General features: G+C 41.1%; 1 protein-coding gene across 1 annotated transcript; it reads right to left on the reverse strand.

Moving 5' to 3' along the window:
- Window positions 1–1,611: 1,611 nt before the first annotated feature.
- Window positions 1,612–8,480, reverse strand: AHSG (alpha 2-HS glycoprotein). Its single transcript, XM_032697315.1, has 7 exons — window positions 8,187–8,480; window positions 6,697–6,807; window positions 5,412–5,496; window positions 4,370–4,533; window positions 3,974–4,087; window positions 3,105–3,185; window positions 1,612–2,243 (listed from the first exon to the last, which is right to left on the reverse strand). The coding sequence occupies exons 1-7, from the start codon at window positions 8,388–8,390 to the stop codon at window positions 1,968–1,970; spliced, it is 1,035 nt and encodes a 344-aa protein (XP_032553206.1). The 5' UTR covers window positions 8,391–8,480; the 3' UTR covers window positions 1,612–1,967.
- Between the last annotated feature and the right edge of the window lie 12,334 nt (window positions 8,481–20,814).

Here is a 20,814-nt window from a genome sequence, read left to right on the forward strand (position 1 = left end):
CAGGTGTAGGAGAACATCTGTGAAGTATGGAGGCCACAGATGTTTCTGCTACATTTCTTTGCTTTGTGTCCGTGGAAAAGGCAAGAAGAAAATGCAGCATTTCTGAAGTTCAGAGATCCTCATGGACAGGGATCCCTTTTGTAAACATACTGTTTCTACAATTAGATAATTTTCCAAGCCTGGAAAACAGTCTTCTCTGTAACTTAGTGCCTACTTCATTATATACAAGACAATTTTTATGATTTAATTAAGGTGATCCCTAGTTTTAAAAAGTCTCATGCATCTGGTGTTACAGTAATGCAGATCATAATAGTCGCTGTTTCATTAAATCCTCTACTGCATCTCGTGCAGTGAGGTGGGAGGACCACCTACCTTACATCAAGGAATGTCTACAGCTTAGTACAAGCACTTGTCAAGGGAATGGCAGAATGTCCTGGAGTCACTGCTTTACAGAGAAGCAAAAAATCCCTGAGCAATTGACTGGCAATGACTGGTGCAAATGCTGAAATGCTTCCTGCAAAACAGCCTCTGCTTGAAATGTGAGAGCTGCTGCCTTCATAGGCAGAGTTTATCCTCAGTGTGCTGCCATCACATTATATGGTTTATAGAGTTTGGGCTGATTTTCCTTTTTCTTTCCTCTCCACACACCCAGCTGCAGTGCTGGTACAAGTGCCTACGGCTTTTCCTTTCCCCAGTGACACAGCAACACAGAACCTTTCTGTATTGCAACCTGTTGCACTGTCACCAAGAGCAAATGTTAGTTGTGTTGCTTACTGAATACTGGAAGGTTGTAACTAGGAGAACAGAATAGGTTATTTGAAACACTTCAGAAATGACATGTGTTCTGCAATTTTTGCTGCCTGCATGATAATTATCTTGTAGCAAGTGCTGTTCCTGGTTAAAGATTCATGACTGTCTTTGAGACTGCTCCCCAGGGCCTGCAGAATTCCAGTCTGGCTGGCAGTAAAGATCCTTCTGGCCCCAGCCCCTTATTAATTCTCTACCTAGAATAGATTTTGCCTCTAACATGTGCCAGAAATTCAGGGAAGATTTGACTGCTAGGACAATGGTAAATTGCCATCACTGTCTGGATCCTGTTAGATGAGATACGTATCTGCAGTATATTTTTTATTCCCTTGAATTGGCATTTCCTCCTATGCACACAGGCCACACAGGACCCCATGATCATACTACACCTGTGTGTCTGCTGGAAGACAGACAATACACATGTAGTTGACTGCAAGGATTGATGCTCTCAGCCTGCCAGCAATGAATGTGTCCTGATTCTCTGCTCTTTTCGTAGACATGGATGCTCTTATACCATGTCCAAAAGTTTTGAGGTACTTCTGGTGGATACTAAAAGTAGGTACATGCTAGGAAACATTACAGGTGGAAGAGAAAAGTACATTTTTTCCTGCCACTTCTTTAGTGTTATTGGTGGGTGATCAAAAGAAAGGACTGACCTGATTTTCCTCAGTGCTCAGCACCCACACATCCCAGTGAAGCTGATGAGAAGTGCAGGAGCTTACTGTTTTTGAAATCAAGCCCAGAATATGACTCATGATGCTCTGAAGGAGGTACTTCACAACTAAATGAAAATATATACAGATAGAAGGTACCAAAGCATTGAACATTTTATTGTGAAGTAACCTTTTGGGTAGTGTTTCTACAAAGCTACAACTGTTGTATAGCTCTTACAACAGTTTCATTGAAACAATATTTTCTGTATTTTAACTAGAGAATCCCAGTATATAGAGAAAACTACTGCTATATGTTGAAATCACCTATATTTTGGAGCAGGTCTTTGCAAGATTCTGGCCATGGCTCTGCTCTCTGGAGGGTAAAACTCATTTGGGCTCAGAGTCAAATGGTCTCACCTATTTGCACTTGATATTATGGTCTGTGTGTTGCTGTTGCTGCTGCACACTGATCCTTCAATCAGCTTTATTTCGTGTCTGTAGCACAGCCTAGATATCGAAATGGCGAATCCTCCCAGGGCATGGAGGAGGAGGAGGCACAAAGCCAACTGGGCGAGGTACTTTGTCGTGCTGAGCAGCCACTGCAATTGCTCTCTTTGTTACAGGTTTTGCTGAGAGCATGGAACGAAACATTTCTGAGGAGCTGGATTCAGATGCAAGAGGGTTATGGTAGGAAAGCCTGAGATCATGGTTGCTGACTCCTACAGCACTGGGTGGCAGTCCTGCTGATGTATCTTGTCCTGCATGCACATAGGTAACTCCGGGCTGGAAAAGAAAAACAGTTTGTGTTTGCTTTCAGTGGCCTGAGGCTTATGACATACAGGTCATTGATATCTTACGAGGTACCCCGTTCCTAACTAGCTATAGGCCTCCAACCCAGGTACAAATGTTCCTGACCATGACAGAAGTTTGATTTGGATTTGAACACATACACAGAAGCCCACAAACTCCTTTTTTTTTATAGCCAGTGGATCATTAGCACCAAAATCTGTGGTATATGAACTTCCCAGGGCCACCTGCACAGCTGTCGAAACATTCAAGACCAGCTGCCTCATTCTTTCTTTCATATACCTCCTAGACAGCTACCTACTATTGAGTTACCAAGAGCTCTGGTCCATAGGAAGCATTCAACCACCACCTACCTAGTCCTTCTCAGAGCAAATATAGACTACAATACCTGGAGAGCACTCAGGTCGAGTGTATATGTTTCCCTCTCCTTGCTGTAGCAGTGCAGGTCAGTGTCCCTGAATTCAGTCATGCCTAAGGACTACTAAAAGCTCCCAGCTGATTTCATCCACCACAATGCTCATTTCTGTTTTACATTTATCTGCCTTACCCCTCTAGCTGAGCAGAGTTTGGTTCCCTTTGCCCTACTAGAAATGTGAATCTCCCAGATGGTTAGAAGGACAAACTGTCAAACACGGATGGCAGAGGTGACATAATTCTAAGCACAGAAATCCATAGGATAGTCAGGACCTACCTTACCTTGTTTTTTAGGATACAAAGTTAAACTCAAGTTATCACAGATAGCTAATGCAGTCTATAGTGAAAGAAGTAAACCCAAGGTGATGGCTCGTAACAGTACTAGTAGGTACTGGAAAGCAAGGAAATATCTGGAGTTGGTACCTGATGTCCGTACAACTGGCAGTCCACGTGAAGGTTCTGTGAGGGAAGTTTTACCATTGTTCCTGTGCAGAAACCAAAATTCTGGCAAAGCGGAACATAGTCAAGAGAAAATAGTTAGAAAATAGAGGGGGCCTGCATTGCAATTTTTAATTTCAGCACATTTAGAAATTGCTACATGTTCTCATGTCTTATCTGAGCAGTAAAGTGCTTGCTTTTTAGCCTATTGGGCTCAAAAGCCAAGCTTTTTAAATGCATAAGCAGCAAATAACTCCTGTATTCTTCTGGAGTAAGATCCTTTGTATGTCTGAATATGAGGGAGGGAAAGAATATATAAGAATCTAAGTAAAAAGCTCACACCCACTAAAACTTCTTAGGACTCAATTTCATCAGAAACAGAAGAATTTTAAGATGATAAAGTATACAGTATAATTCTCAAGAGCCTATATATGGGAAGAAAGCACACTGACAGCAGTGGAACTGTAGGAAGGGGAAACAGTCTGCTTTTTTTTTATGTGTTTGTGTACTGTCCAGAAGAGCCTGATTTTCTCAGGTGCTCATGTTAAGAAGAGTAAACAAAAATATGTATTTTGTTGATTAAAAATATTCTGTCTTAAGGACATTTTGGTCCTCAAGCCTTTTTCAAATATATTCAAATCCATCAGGATTCAGTCCAGATACTGCAGAGAGAAGAGAAAGGTGTGATATTGCTTTAGGAATGATATATTGAAAAGCATATCATGATGGTACACATCTCTTGCACTTTGATCCCCACAGGGGTCTATTCCTGCTCAAGTGTGAGCTCATCCCAGCATGATGCTGCTTTTCCACCTCTGAGTTGCCTCGATTGGGGCTGGTGCTGGCATACTCACAGACTGATCCTCAGGCAGCAGCTGACAAGCCCCCACATTAACTTTGGCTTCTTCTGCAGAGCAGTTCGTGGCACCCACAGCAAACTCAACAGCAACAACATGTGCTGGGTGATACTGATAAAACAGGAAAATTGTTTAAGTGACTTTGTGCTGTGAAACTGCAGAGCTGCAGAGAAAAGATAAAAGGCAAATGTTGTGTCTTCATCTCCTACTGGAGTGAGGGAATCCTGTGGCTAAAATGGCACAAAATACTTGGGAAATTAAGAGCAAATCTGTAGGGCAAATTAGAACAAGCAAATTGAATCTGTTTGCAAACATGACTAGTTATCAGTGCACAGTTGCTGAAGATGAAATATTCTGTTTACGTGGAAGGCTAGACATAGTTCTAGTAATTACCTGTATTTTCCCTCTTCCAATCTCAAGGAGTCTGAGGTAAGGACCAGTGGTTTTGCTGTTGAAGTCATTGAGTGCAGCTGACACTGTTTCTAACACCTCAGTGTTGTTCAAACTTGCCAGCAGTGGACAGTCAGGGCAGATTTTGCTAATGTCTTCACCTGAGTCTGCAGGAGGAACCGAAGGGATTATGTTTTGATCAGATTGTAAATTGTTTTGAAAGGCATTATAGACCTATTCAGTCACACAAAACCGTGTTTCACCGTCTGTCCCAAATTACAGTGGCAGGAATTTTTGCCGTGCAGGCTACAGATGGCAGTGTGGCACATGACTTGGCCATTCAAATCTTTCTGCAAAGAACAGTGCTGTGGACTTTAATAGCACATTTTGAATGTTCTTACTCAGTTTTTAGTAAATTTGCTTTCTGGCAAACTGTCTGTGACACCAATAAAAAGGTGCTTCAGCTCACACTAGGAACAGTGGAAAAATTAAGATATTTCAATTTATTACAGTTGTGTTTGTGTGAGTGTGTTATTTCATTCAGTCACCAGTTTTGAAAGTAGTACACAAGACATCTCGTACAGAGCAAAGAGATCTCATACCAAGCATGCAGAATAGACATTCTGCTTTCCCATGGCAGTATTGAAAATGCTGGGTTTAGTAAATAAGCAGCTTCTGCCAAAGGGGTTCTGACAATCAACAAGCTCAAGTAAACTCAGACCAACAAGGAATCAAATTCCTGAGGTTAAACCCCTGAATGAAAAGATTCAGGACAAGCAATCTCTAGGTCAAATCTGGGACCTGCTGCCCAGTTAGTCTTACAGTATCTTAATTGTTATAGTAAATGGTAATTCATTTTCTGAATGAAATCAGAAAAGGAGGGGAAATGACGTTCAAAACAGCTGCTTTTAGAAAACTCATTAACTGTCATCCTTTATGCCATATTTATACCCAGAAGTTTGGAATGAAAAAAGCTACTGAACTGTACCACTGCTATAATAATACTCCAGCCTCTGGATTCAAACCTACAGAACAAAGCCTTTACCTGCATGTGAGTGGCATTTGCTAGCAAGTACAGATATTGTCCCATCCAGCTTCTGCAGTTTAACATCACAGTCACCCTCAACTGCCTAGAGAGAGACAAAAATCAAAGGGTTACATTGTTCAGATAAATCAGATTTTCTGAAAAGGGCAACTACATTCAAAAGAACAGATCCTGGCTGAGCATTCTGGCAACACTGGTCTGATTGCAAAGGCACTGCTAGGCGTGTCTTGGTGTCTGTGATTTTGTAAAAGGCAGATGAGAGCTATGAAATTCGGATCTAAATCTGGGTCTCAAAAGTATCAAAAGTGCCAAGGTAGCCAGATTATGGGCATTTGGTACAGGTTCCTCTCTCATAAAGAGCAAAGAATATGAATAGTTATGAATTAAGACCTTCTGCAGAGCTGTTTGATAACATTCTCACTAATCTCAGCTGGTCAGTGGCCATGGTAACAGCAGAGTGTGCTGCCTTGTGTGAGCTGGCTCACACGCAACGTGATCCAGCAGGGAGGAGATGTCAAAGGCAAAGCTGGAGTCACTGGGAAGAGGGAACAGTCAGAATTACCTCCCCCCAGAGGGAAAATGGGATCTGAGCCCTGATGAATACAGGGGTGGACCATGATTCATATTTAGTGAGCTCTGTGAATTGGGCCCCATTCTAGAAACAGCAGGCTTAAACTGTCAATTGCTCACTCTGCTTTCTGCTTAGAAACCAGAGCTGCCTGTGCTCAGACAACACTTCCGCTGCTTTGGTCAGGGAAAGCTTCTCAAAGCTGGATCACACTTGCATGAGAACTAAGTATTTGAGGCCAGTAAATTCTGGCTGAGCATTACTTTGAAGGCAGAGCCCTATCTGAAGGGAATAGCTCTTCCGCAGTCTCAGCCAGGACTAGGTAGCTAGACTTGATGGAATTTCACTGGGTAACACCCCACATGTAGCCAAGGGATGGTTATGTTTGCACAGGTTTACAACAATCTTTGGTTTGCAATGAGGCAGTGACATCTGGGCCAATAATGGGGGGCTGAATCTGAAGGCCCTGAAGAACCCCATGGCATTCATGGACTGTATGGGGGATGTTATGTTGACAGTGATCTGTCCTCTTCATGTAACAGGACATAAAAGAAATTCAGGAGTGAAATCCTTCATGGCATGAAGGCAAGGAAATCAGCAAGGAGATTACAGTGATACAACATTTGCCTGGGAATCTAATTGGTGATAGCCTGGCCTCTGGCATCAACATGCTGAACATGCACCTTTGGACCCAACTAGTAGTGTTTAGGTACTCACATGTTCTGCGAAGCTCCGTACTGTGCAATTTGCAAGAGGTGTAGGGCTGAGAATGGGGCACGTGGTCTCTAATAAATCAAGTTCAAGAAATATGATGTTATTATTTGGTCCCTGGAAGAAAAAAAAATAACAAAACACAGGAATTGTTGTAATTGCTTCACAAAACATCACCAGATTTCTTCCCTGGAGCTGCACTGGGGTCTCTGTTGCTGACTGTCGTGGGTAGCTCCAAGCATACACTGGAGTAACTGAAAAGGTCCTTAATATTTAAGTTCATAAAAAAGCAAGACTCCAGATCTGGAGTAAGTCAAGATAATAACACTGATTTTTTTCAGCTAATAAGGAACAGGCCTATAAAGTTTTGAAAGTCCAGCCTGTATATAGTGGGCCAATTCTCTTAAGTTAACTTGATTTTATTTTGTTGGATAGTTTTAAAAAATCAACAGCTGTCTTTTTGATGAAAAAACTTCATGTTTCTATAACCAGATAACAAATAAACACTGGTGCATATTGACCTGTTTTGTTTGGTCCATTGGGATTACACTGAACTGCATCACCTGAGTTCCAATACTCCTTTTGTTTTATGGGCTGCAGGATCTTTTATAGCTGTTTCTGAACCTTTGCAAATATAACATAAGACATGGTTCCCTGGGTTCCCTAACTTTGAAACTGATTCTGCAGTTTGATTCATGAGTGATTCCATTTAAACCAATGAAGTTACTTTACTGTAAAAGCATTAATATAAGCAAAGCAGTGTCACCAGTGTTTCTGTGTGGGTAACTCTAGGCACACTTCTAATCTCATTTATGTCTGTTTTAATCTTTTCTAAATGACTTTGGTATCTTCTCTCCCATAAGGAGTAGAAAACAGCCATGGAAGTTCATTCATCTTAATATTTGGGACCATTTTCAACATTTTGAAGAATCAAAGGTTCTGAATTGGTGCATACGTTGTATTCATGACCATTTCTACAGTTTTTCTATATGCCTACAATGATGACAATAGATCTCAATGAAAATAAGTTGCAGTTATTTCCATTCGGGTTCCTTGTCAGCTCAATGGGATATTAGGTAAAATTAATGCTCACTACAAAATCATTAATAGCATGGAGTTACGATAGGTATGCATTTAGCCAGCAAATAATTACCTGCATCTCAAAGATTATCCTCAGTTTTCCTCCAGATTAGCTACTGGGCTCATGAATCAGCACTTTGAATGATCTGCCCTAGCAAGCACACTCCATTGTAAACCGAGCCCATTGTACAAAAACATCTGAACATTTCTCTTCCCCCCCTCTGTTCTGCTCTTTGAGATATACATGCTAGTGACCTGGATTCTCCACTGCTACCAGGTGGCCTTGCCCCATTTAAATCATCAGAGCCATGCTGATTTCCCCATGTGAGGATACAGCCCTCGGCAAATCCCTGTACTGGTCATTTCCAAGCATGCCCAGGTTAACACAGTGCTCTGCCCGCGAGCTCCTCACTTACCTGCGGTACCACACGGACATCCTCGATTCTGTTTAAGGCAAACTTGTATCCGTGGTGACTGTGGCCATTAATGTAATTCACAGCAACTTCAGCTGCTGCTTCAGATTCTGGGTCATCACAGCCCAAGGGAGCAGGGGGAGCTGCTGGTACAGCTTTGTGAATTGGAAGCTGAACAAGCAGTATTAAAGCTATTAGTGCCTTCATGGCACCCGAGGAAAACCGATCCCTTTCAGCAGTAAAGATCTGAGAATACTGTTCAGATGGCAGCTAGGTAGTGAGAACTGCAGCCTCATTTATATAGTACATACCACAGACTTTACATGAGCGCATGGCTGATATTTGTCCCAGTTCCAAGAAGCATTGCAAACAACAAAAGAGAAAAGTAAATGTTAGGACATCAAGCTGACTGATTAATATTGGCCAAAGTAAATTTTATCAGGTAGGATATTGCGAAGTCTGGTAAAGCAGCTTAAGAGGAAGCATCAGCAAAAATGTAACACAATTTTTAGACACTTTTCTACCAACCAAATACTGTCCATGTAAGAGGAATATGATTCCTCCTGTTAAATGTGTAGAGATGCTAGAGCTAATTACGCTTTCTTGTAAACAGGACACATTCTGTTGGGGCCCAAATCTCACCAGACACCAGTCTAAATTGTGAGATCAGTAATACGATAAATTAGAAAATGGAATTTGAAATAGTTCTAAGGATCACATTCAACAATAAATGTAATCGGATAGCAGTTTTGCTAAAGAATTTATTTGGAATAGGAAATGAGACATAGTTTCTAAATCCTTTATATCAGCTCTTTCTTTCTCTGAATACTCTGAATATGTCCAATTGTTCTTGGAGTTTTAGTTTGCAAAGCAGGTAATGTAGAAATGTTTCTGGAATATGTCGTACAGATTTGAGGATTTGGCAGAAGATCCTAAAGAGCACAAAAGTATTTTAAGGAGAATGTAAATGAAAATTAACTGCTTAAATGCTCAGGAATGCTGGATCTCAGCTTATATTTACATTCACAGTATACATGTTTACAAAACAGTAAATGGATAAGGAAAATGTTCTATGTAGCAGAATATAGTTTCTATGATGTGCCCAGCATTCAAATCTTTCATTTAAGCTGAGATGACTTTGACTAGATAGATTCTAGTGAGGTAGACTCTACCTCAACCAGTAAAAATGTTTTTCCTGCAGGGATTTCAGAGTAGGTTTCTATGATCCATTTTATGGCAGTGATCAGGCTGCAGAATAGTAAAGGTCCCTTTTGGCTTTAAAATATCTGAACCTCTGCTGTCATTTTTAAAGAGTTAAGGAACTACCTGCAGATTTGAGATGAGTAGGAGGACTTTGACATAGTTAGAAGTATTTCCCAGCTTGCATGGTATTGTGAGAGAAGCTAAAAGTTTTGGAAAAAGAAGCAGTCTTGAGTTATGCCTCTCTCTTCTAGAATCTGGAAATAGGGAAAACAGTATAAATAGAAATGGTTCAGTGGACAGATTAAGTGATGAAGAAAGAGGATGGGAAAAGACTGAAAAGATTGATTGATTTGCTTCAGTTGTGTGGGATGAGGTGCTTTTTGTTTTCTACAATTTTCATATTGAAGAGATTCCTGGGGAAAAGAAAGGCTTCTCCTCTCTCTTGCATTAAAAAATTGGTCTCAGTATGATTTGTTTCTTCCCCTTACTTGAAGCAGGTGTTGTTTGGCATTTGTTCTGTTGTGTGGATTATCATTTGTCTTCCTGACTTTGGCCTAGAACACTTAAAGGATGAAGGCTTGGTGTCCCCAAAACACACTCTGAGTGTTCCTTGTGGATATCTTTTGAATCACAACAGATTTATTTAGAAAGATAGAATTTTACTCTTTACTTTTAACCCACAGTTCAGTTTCTAAACTGTAAATCTTTTAATTCCCTTTTTCCTTTTTTGGTATGAAACACTGAGGTAAACTTCCAACAGGCGCAGACTGAAACTGTTTTTCACCTGAGTGACATACAATTATCCCAGCGAAGGACTTAGACTATTATTTATAAATTTAGTCTGGTCATTACTCAGTTTCTTAGGCTGCATCTTCTCTACTTCAGAGTTGCAAATACTGTAGGATGTATAACATCTCTGCAGTCAAGCTCTACATATTCCTAAATATAATATATAACCCAATTCAGTCAACTTCAGGTTCCGTTTTCAAAGAACAACTTAAAACCTCAAATAGCAAACAGGATTTATTATCTCCTTTCTTCCCTCTTCATTGTCACTCACATTCAGTATTCCATTTACCAAGCAGGACAAAAAGGAAATACTTTGAAGCCTTCTGTACCTCTTAGTTTCTCAATAGGCCTACTCAAGCCCTTCCCCTCTTGGTGACCGTATGAACTTTCCTTGCTGGCATACAGAGGATCAGAAATGTGCCCACATGATTATGCTCAGTGCAATGTGGAATGCGTGACCTGCAATACGTGTGAGGAAATTTGTATTTGGTTTTTATGTTTGGGAAAGGAGTTTGAAAGTGCAGTCAGGTAGTTTGGCTACAGGTGATATGACAAAGGAGCCTTTCATCTTTTGGATACAGGCTGACACAGATCTGCCTGATTATTCCCTCTGAAAGTGGGATTGCTGATGTCAGTTCCCTCCAGGCCTTGTCCCATCACGACTCACTCTTTTATGTACCCTTACTCAAGAGGCAATAATTGCAGAGATATCTTCTCATTGAACTCAGTACAGATCCATTCTTTCTCATGTCCAAGACATAGTAAAAAGTTGTCCTTCAGTAGTGGCTGCAAACAGATCTTACAGCACAAGAAAGTGAGCTGAATTCCATGATCCCCTGGGCAGAAGGTAACATCTCAACCCCACTGAAGTGAACAAGTGTTTCACAGAATCACAGTATCACAGAATGGTTGACTTTGGAAGGGAAGTCACCTTGTGCAACCCCGCTGCACAAGCAGGACTACCTTGAGATATGCTCAAAACCACATCCAGGTGGTTTTTGAATATCTCCAAGGAAGGAGACTCCACAACCTCTCTGGGCAACCTGTGCCTATGCTTGGTCATCTTCACAGTAAGATGTGTTTCCTGATATTCAGGCAGAACCTTCTATTTCAGCTTGTCCTCATTGCCACCGGTCCTGTCACAGGGTATTTTCATCCTCTTCGCACTCTCCCTTCAGGTATTTATAACCATTAAGATCCCCTCAAGCCTTCTCTGCACTAAGTAGTCCCAGCTCTCAGCCTTTCCTCATAGGAGAGATGCTCCAGTACTTTAGTCATCTTTGTGGCCTTTTGCTGCACTGTCTCTGGTATGTCCGTGTCTCTCCTGTACCGAGGAGCCCAGAACTGGGCACAGAATTCCAGGTATGGACTCACCAGTGCTGAATACATGGGAAGGATCACCTCCCTAATACTCCCTAATACTTTGCCCAGTGCAGCCCAGGATAACATTAACCCTCTGTGCAGGAAGAGCACATTGTTGGCTCAACTTGGTGCCTGCCAGGACCCACAGGTCCTTTTCTGCCAAGCTGCTTTCCAGCTAGGTGGGCCCCAGCATATATTCTTACATGTTCTTCCCCAGGAGAAGGATTTCAGACTTCTTGTTGAACCTCATGATGTTCCTGTCAGCCCAGTTCTGTAGCTTGTCATGGTCCCTCTGGATGACAGCACAACCCTCTGGCATATCAGTCACTTCTCCCAGTTTTGTATCATCTACAAACCTGCTCATCATCCAGATCATTAATGAAGATGTTAAACAGGACTGGACTCCAGTACTACCTCCTGGGGTACCCCATAATTACTGCCCTCCAGCTAGACTTTGTGCCACTGATCAGCACCCTCCAGGCCCAGCCTTCAGCCAGTTTTCAATCCACCTCAATCCACCTTTCACGTCAGTGGTGTTAGACTTTGGCCCTAGTGAATTAGGTTGCCTGAGAGACTTGACAAGGCTTCACTGTGATGGAAGGAGAACAAGCTGGGTTTACTGCCCTTGTTATATAAAATATAGTATCGATTCTATGCTCAAGGGTTGAGGCTCCACTGAATCTCAGTTCTTAATAATTCATATAAACCACAATGGAAAGGTGAGTTGATGGTTTGGGGGTTTTTTGCTTTCTTTCTCTTTTTTTGGTTGGATGCTTAGAACAAGTAGTGATGATTGGAAATTTGCTGCCCCTGCTCAACCTCATCTGGAAAAAAAGCAAAGAACTGCTTCCACAGATGTCAAATTGACACTTCCTGAGCTTAAAATTCAAACAAATTAACCAAGCAAACAGATAAATATCATCTTTTTAAAGCTTCAGATCAAAGTTAAACACTTGTGGGGATTTTTGAGGCTCTCTTTTCAGATTACTAAAATGTCATTTTTTGGTAAAGCAGACAGAACTGGTCCAATTCTCTGCACCACATCAAAAGATGCATTTCTGAGCAGTCAGGCATTGTACAATACTGCAAAACTTAATCACCTTTTGCTTTACACTTGATTAAGTACATTACTTTTGGATCATAGAGTTCACAAGATATTGGAACATCAGGGCTGTCTCCTATATAGCCATCACCTACTCAGAAACCTGCACGCAAAGGCAGGAAAATGTCTGCAGGGAAAATGTCAGATAGTTAAAGTCACCAGTCTTGTCAAGGCAGCATATTGCTTCCTTAAATGACAGTATAATCAGCATTTAAAAATAAAGTGTGTGAAAACCCACAGAGGTCTGAGAAAAATCTCAAGACAAATTAGACTAATTGATATGTATAGTCTTACTGGCCCCTTTCCACTACATGGGCAAATCTTCAGCAGATGTAAGTTGGCTTAGAATCACTTCAGTCCAGGTCCCCCAGTGTCCCTATACCAGGAATTTCAGGCTGCAGAAAAACTGTGAAGTCTGAACAGTTTTACCAGACTGTAATAGTAGAACATTATATGTTAATTAATTTCTTTTTATTAAATATGAGAGACTTTAGGAGAAGGAAGGCTGACCACGTGCCCTCCTTTGCTGTAGTATTTGCAGTGGGGAAAGATGAGCTCAGTTGCTTAGAGCCCGGTGCTAATAACACCAGGGCTGTGGGTTTCCTCTCCGTATGGGCCATTCTCTTAAGAGCTGGACTCAATGATCCCTGTTGGTTCCTTCCAACTCGGAATATTCTGTGAGTCTGTGAATTTCTTACTGTGAGAAATAAAGTGTGCACACATGGCATCTAATTTGGGAGCCTCTAGTTTTGGGTGCCCAGCTAGAGATTCCATTTCACTCGACTTTGCTGATCTCAATCTGTTAATTTCTATTTTCTTTTAACCGTAAAATAAAAATACCTATTTTCTATTTTCGTTCAGTGATCTAAAATAACTCACTGACTTTTGTAAAAACTTTTGATATCACTGGGTAGAAGGATCTATTCAAAACATTAGAGGAATCTAAGTGCCAGGCAAACCAGTCTGTAAAACTTCAGGGATTCCTGGATTTACAGGAAATGTGGCAGGATTGAGAGGGTTGAAATTTGGTCTCCCAGATTTAGTATTGATTATTTCAGAGAAATTTCTTATTTGCTAGAGTTTCTTTTTAAAAACTGTACTGCTTTATTTTTCTTTTCTTTTGAGAGAGCATAAAAAGTTGTCAAGAATTTTTAAATTTTTACTGAAATGGAAATTTTAATTTTTGACCAGCTCTCCCAGACAAAACCAAGTCTATTTCTGTTCTGTTCTCTCTTGTTCTATTTTGCTCCTCTATTGTCTATGCCACTGAAATACTTGAGTGCCTTCCAGAAGTACATCAACTGACAAAACTAGCATTTGTTACATGAAAGTCTATTCTCCTTCTCTTCCCAGTGGGAAGATTATATAAGATGTTTTGTCTTAGTGAAGTTTTTGATTGATTTAAATTTTCCTCCCCATTTCCGCACTTTCCCTGCTCTGTGTTTTGATGTTGCAATCAGTAACGAGAGCAGTTTTATGAGCTGAGGGTTTTCAAGCCCCTGATTGACTTACTCTGTGTTTTTCTGACCTGGTATGGGAGACCCCCCCCTTCCTAAATTTGTTATAGTTTTTTACCCTTTTATCGAGGTCAAAGTTATTTATGTTGCCATGCAACTCTTAACAGTGGGATATTTTTGCTTCAGCCCTGCAGGGATGTCATGGTTCTCTCAGTGTCATGCCTGTGCAATTTGATGGGTGTGGGAAAGCCGTGCTGCAGATGGATAGGTGGCAACTGTGAAATCAGAGATTAGCAGCTACGGAAGTGGGTTTTTTGCCTTTATGTCCTTATGCTATAGTTTGGTCTTCCAGCTTATATGGGCGCTCCCCATGATCATTGCTTCGTATCATAACCTAGAACAGATAAAGCAAGATACCTGGGAAGGGAGTGCAGAGCTGAACAGCAGGAGGAAACAGTGGATCAGAGAGCAGAAACAGAGAATTTCACATTGAGTAAACAGACACCCTGCAGTCAGACTGACCTCTCCTCGTCTCCATGAACAGCATGTCAAGCTAAGTGAATTAAAACTCCACTCCCTGTGAGAACCAGTGACTGTCCTGGCATTACCAGGGTATCCACAGACACATGGCTCCAGTTTAAAAACGCAAATTGAAACATGCCACATTAATTCCTTCTACTTACAGGAATGTTTGAAGATGTAAATGCACAATTTGTCTGAATGCTGTCATGTTCTATGATGCTGTTAGTCTCTTTGATGGAGAACTCCACATGATAACTCCACATGTTATCTTCCCTTGCTGAGTTAAATCCTGAAATTTAGTAGCAAGTGTTAGGGGAGCCTGCTGTGCACTCTGGATTCCCACATGCTCATATTTTTGATGTGAGAAACAAAGTTCACTCTTGGCACTGTAGGTAAGTGCTTTTTCCACTGAGTTTTGTAGAAAAAACTGCACATTCATTCTTATGCTGTGGCAGTCTGAGAACATTAAATTGTTCCCTACTTATGCTGGGCTACTGTTTTGAAAAAGGTGCATGTGTTTCCATGTGGAGTCTCATTGGCATGAGTGACAGGAGGGTCCATACTGTCCCAGGCAGGGCTAGGGAATGGCAGGTGGGAGGATGGCAAACTGATATCCTTTCTCACCTTGGAGCACTCCTTCAGGGGCATGACAAACTCAATCAATATCCCAATGAGATTTACATAACTCTGACAAGCAAGAGAGTTTTTAAAAAATTAAATTTATTTATTTTTAGTGAGGCAGATGATCAAGATTTTCTTTTTTTTTACTGCTACATGTCTCTAAATCACCCATTTATTCAACTCTTTCTGCTGCCTTCCAGCCACATGGCAAAAAATGTGGAAGTGGGATCGGAAACATGAGGGGGACATTTTAATTTAATAGCATAGAGGCAATATATTAATAACACATTTGCAACAGGGGAAGTGGGTTTTTCCAAGTTAGTGCAGTTTGAAAGAATTTATATAGACATTCCTGCTTAAGGAGTTGAAATTTTGCATGTAAGACATGAAGTACGGATGACTTTTATGACAACAAAGTAGCCAGACTTACAGCTTTCCTTGCTTAATTTCCACAACATTGGATTCGCAGCAGACAGGGACTCCAGGCTATTGAGAGCAATAAACACAAGGCACTCTGAACAGACACACCAGTGCCCAGGTGACCTTCTCCTTAGCATCTAAAAGAAAGGGAGATGGGGATGTGAGCATCGTGGGCTGATTAAACACAGCATCCAGTGTCACATTCATATAAAGAGATGCATGCCAACACTTTTTCCTAATATGTTTGTGAATTTGTTTTGTGATGCCAAAGGAAAGAGAGCTGTAGCTTTGTTTATATTCAGCCCAGAAATTCTGAACCGAATGGTGATGTTAAATTCTGCCAGTTAGAAATTGTACATATAGTGCAAAACACTGCTTTTGTACTCATGGATTTATTAATAAAACAGGTAAGAATAACTCACAGAACTGCTTTGGTGAGGCTGCAAGGTTTTGTAGTAGGCATCTCAGCCTTTGCCTCTGGCATATCCCCTCTGCTGGTCTCTTCAGCATCACTGGTCTCAGTGAGTTTCTAATTTTTCCGTTAGTTATTTCCATTCTTCATTGCTGGTGGCAGCACCCTTTCCCTGACACCCAGGTCTGTCTCTTGAAGGGCATCTTGGGTCTTTTTGAGTCCTCTTGTCTAACACAACCAGTCTGGGTCTACATCATAATTTTCTTACTGTCAATTATATCTGAAATTCCTATTTTATCTGTCACTGTAGTTCAGCATATTCATATACACTGATCTCCATACGATGACCTCCTCTACCACTGGTCCTATTCCCTATGCAAGGCTGCCAAGTATGTCATCATTTCTGCGAGTGGTTCCTCATCCGTAAGAGCATCAAGCTCCATTTTCTCCTCTCATCATCAAGGCCCTGGCCAATACTAAACCTTCTCATTCAGCTTTCACCTGGATCTCACCTTGTCCCTTCTGCCATCACCATCTCTTTGAGCCATTCAGCCCCCATGTCACTGACAGAGATGTCTCTTTCACTCTCTTTAGAAAGAATTCCACTTCTGAGCTTGTCCTTGAGGCCATCACCTCTCTGAATTCTCACAGGGCCTGAAGAGCTGCCCCTTGTCACGTTATCTCTAGTAATGTGTTTAATGACTTTTAAACCTGTGTTTACTGTACTGGCAGCCATACTTACACTGAAAGTTTTTAGGACTTCACAGGGGAAAATGTTTGAAAATCACCTGAAATGGTGCATCTGCTGCATTTCTGTTTTGTCAGGTATTTTCCTAATCTGCCTTTCAGAGCACGTGGCAGTGCCACTCTAGGGACAGTCTTATCTTCTTTACTTACTAAGAGCAGTTTGGTATGAAATGTTCCTTTTAAAATGGTCTTATTTGACCCCTTCCTAACTCTTGCCTGCATATTGCCTACATGAAGGAGCAAGGAAACCATCCTGTAGTTCACACACAAGTCTCATAAATGAGACTGACCTTGGGGTAGCTGGATGAAAGCCTTCCACTGACAACAGGGAACACACAATATTTACTTACAATAAAAGAGGAAATGAGGCCTAGTTCATACATTTGGAAACCTTTGAGTTCCTAACAGAAAGGTTGCTAATACTGATATCAAACATTGCTATTTGTTTTGTTATATAACTCACCTGGAGCTCAACTGCAGTTGTAAGTATGCAGTATCCCATTGACACGGGAGCATAAGACTTGGCTAGGATTATGGTGTTGCAACTCCCAGGTACTTTCTGAAAGGAAACAAGATCTTTTGTAAACTTTGCACAGATAAAAATATAGTAGTTGACATTTGTTTTAAGTTTCTTGACAATTTATTTGCTTCATTTATATGAAGCTTCTGCCTAGTGACACAAGTTAAATAATCCGGTTTTGAAATAACTGTTGGGTGTTGGTTAGAAAGCTTGCAATCTGAAATCTCTCTCAGTAGGTATTTCTGGAAGAAGTAATTTTCTGAGTGCAGCTGAAGGTGTTAAAGATGATTTTGCGATGTTATGTGTGTGTTATAGGAACAGATAGAGACAGAGCACTAAAAGGGGATTTCTTTGCTTGAAATTCCCACCTATTGTCAGTGTTCATCTCCTGCTTAACTTTTGATATAGCCCTGCAAGTTTTTGTGAGTCAGATACTTGAGGCAGGCTCATGGAAATGCCAGGACAGATAGACAGATGCACTACATGTGCTTTGGAGAGCTAAAGGACTGTTGCAAAGAACTGCTAGAGACTATTTGTGCACAGAGAAACAAATAACTCATATTCCCTACTCTGTAATCAAAAGCCATTCTTGGCTGGGAGAGATCCCTGCAACAACATTCTTCCCTCCCCTTGAGAGAAGGAAGCCAAAGATTATTCTGTTACCCTTCATTATCATTCAGTGTGGTATAAACTGCCCAGGAATTGAACTCTCAAGTGCCCAGGAGGGCCAGTACATGAATATACCTTGTGTCAGCAGAGGCCATTTCAAATAATACAGATGATGACAGATTGATGTTGGTAGCTCATTAGGCAAAGCACTGACCGAGACATCAAATTCCTTTCAGCAAGAATATGGCTGGACTGTTTGCTGTTGTGCATTAAAGGAGAGACACATTTTTCTTCTTTGATTTCTCTTGCTTCCTGCTTCCCATGTTTGCATCAGACAGTGCCAGCTATCAGATCTGTCATCATGTTTGACTTTCCTAATGTGAACAGCTGCACCAGAAGAATCAAGGTGTAAAGCTAAACCCAATCTGCACATATAGTATATATAGTACGTTTCAACAAAAGACTTGTGTTCATAAGCCTCCTGTGGCATACAGATTTTAATATAACACTTGGCTTCTAGCTCATCCAGATCCAATAGTACAATCTTCCCACCCAGGTCTGAAAAGATAGAGAACAGATTTCTGAAACAGTGTAAGGTGTATTAAGATTGCTGTCTCCTTGATATGCTAACTCCTGCTCTTGTGGATTATGCTTTCACACTTTTGGGGCATGCCTTAACCCATGGTAGCCTCCTGCCTCTTCCCGAAGAAGATGGGGAGAAGTTTTCCAAGCAGCAAACAGTGTCACAGTTCTCTACCTCTTTGTCACAGTCTGACAGAGGAAGTCAATTGACTTCAGCTGCCATCACATTCTTCTCCTGTGATCTGTCTGGGGGAAGATGGAGTGAACTGTGCAACGTGCTGCAGAGAAGAGAGGGAGGTGAAGGATTTCATGGGGGAAGGAATCCCTAGTCCGTCCCTATTTGGTCCTTGTGCCCAGCAAGGATAAAACACTTCATAGTCTGGGGGCTAAGTAAGGGCAAACACATCTGAGGCTAGTTGGCCAGTGTGACTACCCCAGAAGAGCTGGTGCTGGTCCCAGAAAAGAGGACTCCACAGCTGCTGAGAGGAACCACAGAGATGAGATGGACACCCGAAGGAAGAAATCAAAGCAAGGAGAGGAGGAGGGGAGTATTCAGCAATTGAAAAGACCCCAATGTGAGGATGGGTGGTGAAATACTTGGGGCTCTGATGGGTGCCTGCTGCACCCAGCTCGTTATCCACTGTGCACACCAGACACAGATCCAGCCTTGCTGCACAGCGTTCTTTGCAGCAGCACAGTTCTGGGGCTTTGTGATTCACTAAGTAATCTTACAGTATACTGGGTACTTTATCCTCTCAGATGATGTTATGCTCAGCACTTTTCATATCCGAAACAGTTTTACAAACTATATGGGTAATTATCCCTTGGAGGTAGGAAGAGACAAACATTGCATTTTTATAAAATACAATATTGGAATAAACATCACTACCATTCTAGTAAGGCAAATGTCACAAAGGGACCTGATTGCCACGGTACAAAAATGATCTTTTAAAGTGAATATGCATTTTTCCCTGTTTACTGGAGTTTGCTGTGCTCTTAGGTCCTTGTCTTTCAGACATGTTCTAAGGTATACCCAGAGAGTAAATTGCAAGGCTCGTGATGAACTGCTTTAAATAGAACTAGCTTTAAATAAAGTCAATGAGAAATGGCAATATGGGGCAGGAGTAGCCTGTCAGACATTTCCCACATCTCAGTGTTGTGCTAGACTGAAAAGATTAGCATTAACATTATGTCTAATGTTACTAGTCTGATGATTCACATCCCTTTTAATGATTTTGTTTGAATTGAGTTTATAACTGTTGGTTTGGTCTTAATTTATATAACCAGTGGCCAAATACACTGTTTTCTGTTTTCTTAGTAATTCTTGCATTACAGAGAGCTAGATGCAATGACAGTAACTGTGCCTGGCAGTCTACCATCTGGGTACATGCTAATAAAATAATCATCTGCATAATTTTGGAAGTCATTGCAGATACTGGGGGGAAAATGTATTGGGTTTGAGCTGAAAATTGCAGGCAGCCTGGTAGAAAAATAATGATGCAAATAATTTCCCCTAAAATCCTGGAATGGTCTCTGGTGGGATTTGTTTTACATGCATCATGAAGCTGCCTATGTTAACTTTGCTTTGATATCAAAGGTAAATAGAGGATGAATGATTAAATAATTTCTATTCAGTTTTGCTGAAAAGAAAATTTAAGTCAGTTTGAAATGAACAATTTCTACTCTGTTTTATGACAGTAATGAGGGAGGAAAACCCTTTTTCCTTGCATCACTAAATAATAAACTATTAAGGATTATAGATCTTGGTCACAATTGGGTCCCACTGCTAGGATCAATGTGCATTTGTCAGGAAAGGACAGTTTGCTCTGCAAGGAATATATTTGCTTCTTCTGCATTCTGAAATCAACTATAACTCATGACAAAGCTGACCCCTAATAAATCCAGAAAAAGTAGTAATACCTTAAAAAGTATGTCACTGAGAAGAAACATGTGAATCCAACACATTAGCACTGTATTCAGGAGTAACTTCCCCTATTCCAGTCCACAGGCCCTTTCTGCACCTGGAGCTGAACACAAAACATCTTATTTGGGGGCAGGAGTTACTTATGAAATAGCTGTTTCCATCTCCAGTTCTCACTCTGTCTCCATCCAGTTTATCTGTACCAGAAACACTGGTGCAACAGTGCCTGTGGAAAAAACATGGGAGCAATGAGCCAGACTGGTGAGTTGGGTAGAGCAGAGAGGTGGAGTGGAGATCTTTGGATATTTACGACCTTGAATGCCAGTAATTGAAACCTCAGCAACTGAAGCCTATGAAAGGAACT

This window comes from Chiroxiphia lanceolata, chromosome 10, assembly GCF_009829145.1.
Source record: "Chiroxiphia lanceolata isolate bChiLan1 chromosome 10, bChiLan1.pri, whole genome shotgun sequence".
Taxonomy (NCBI): Eukaryota; Metazoa; Chordata; class Aves; order Passeriformes; family Pipridae; genus Chiroxiphia; species Chiroxiphia lanceolata.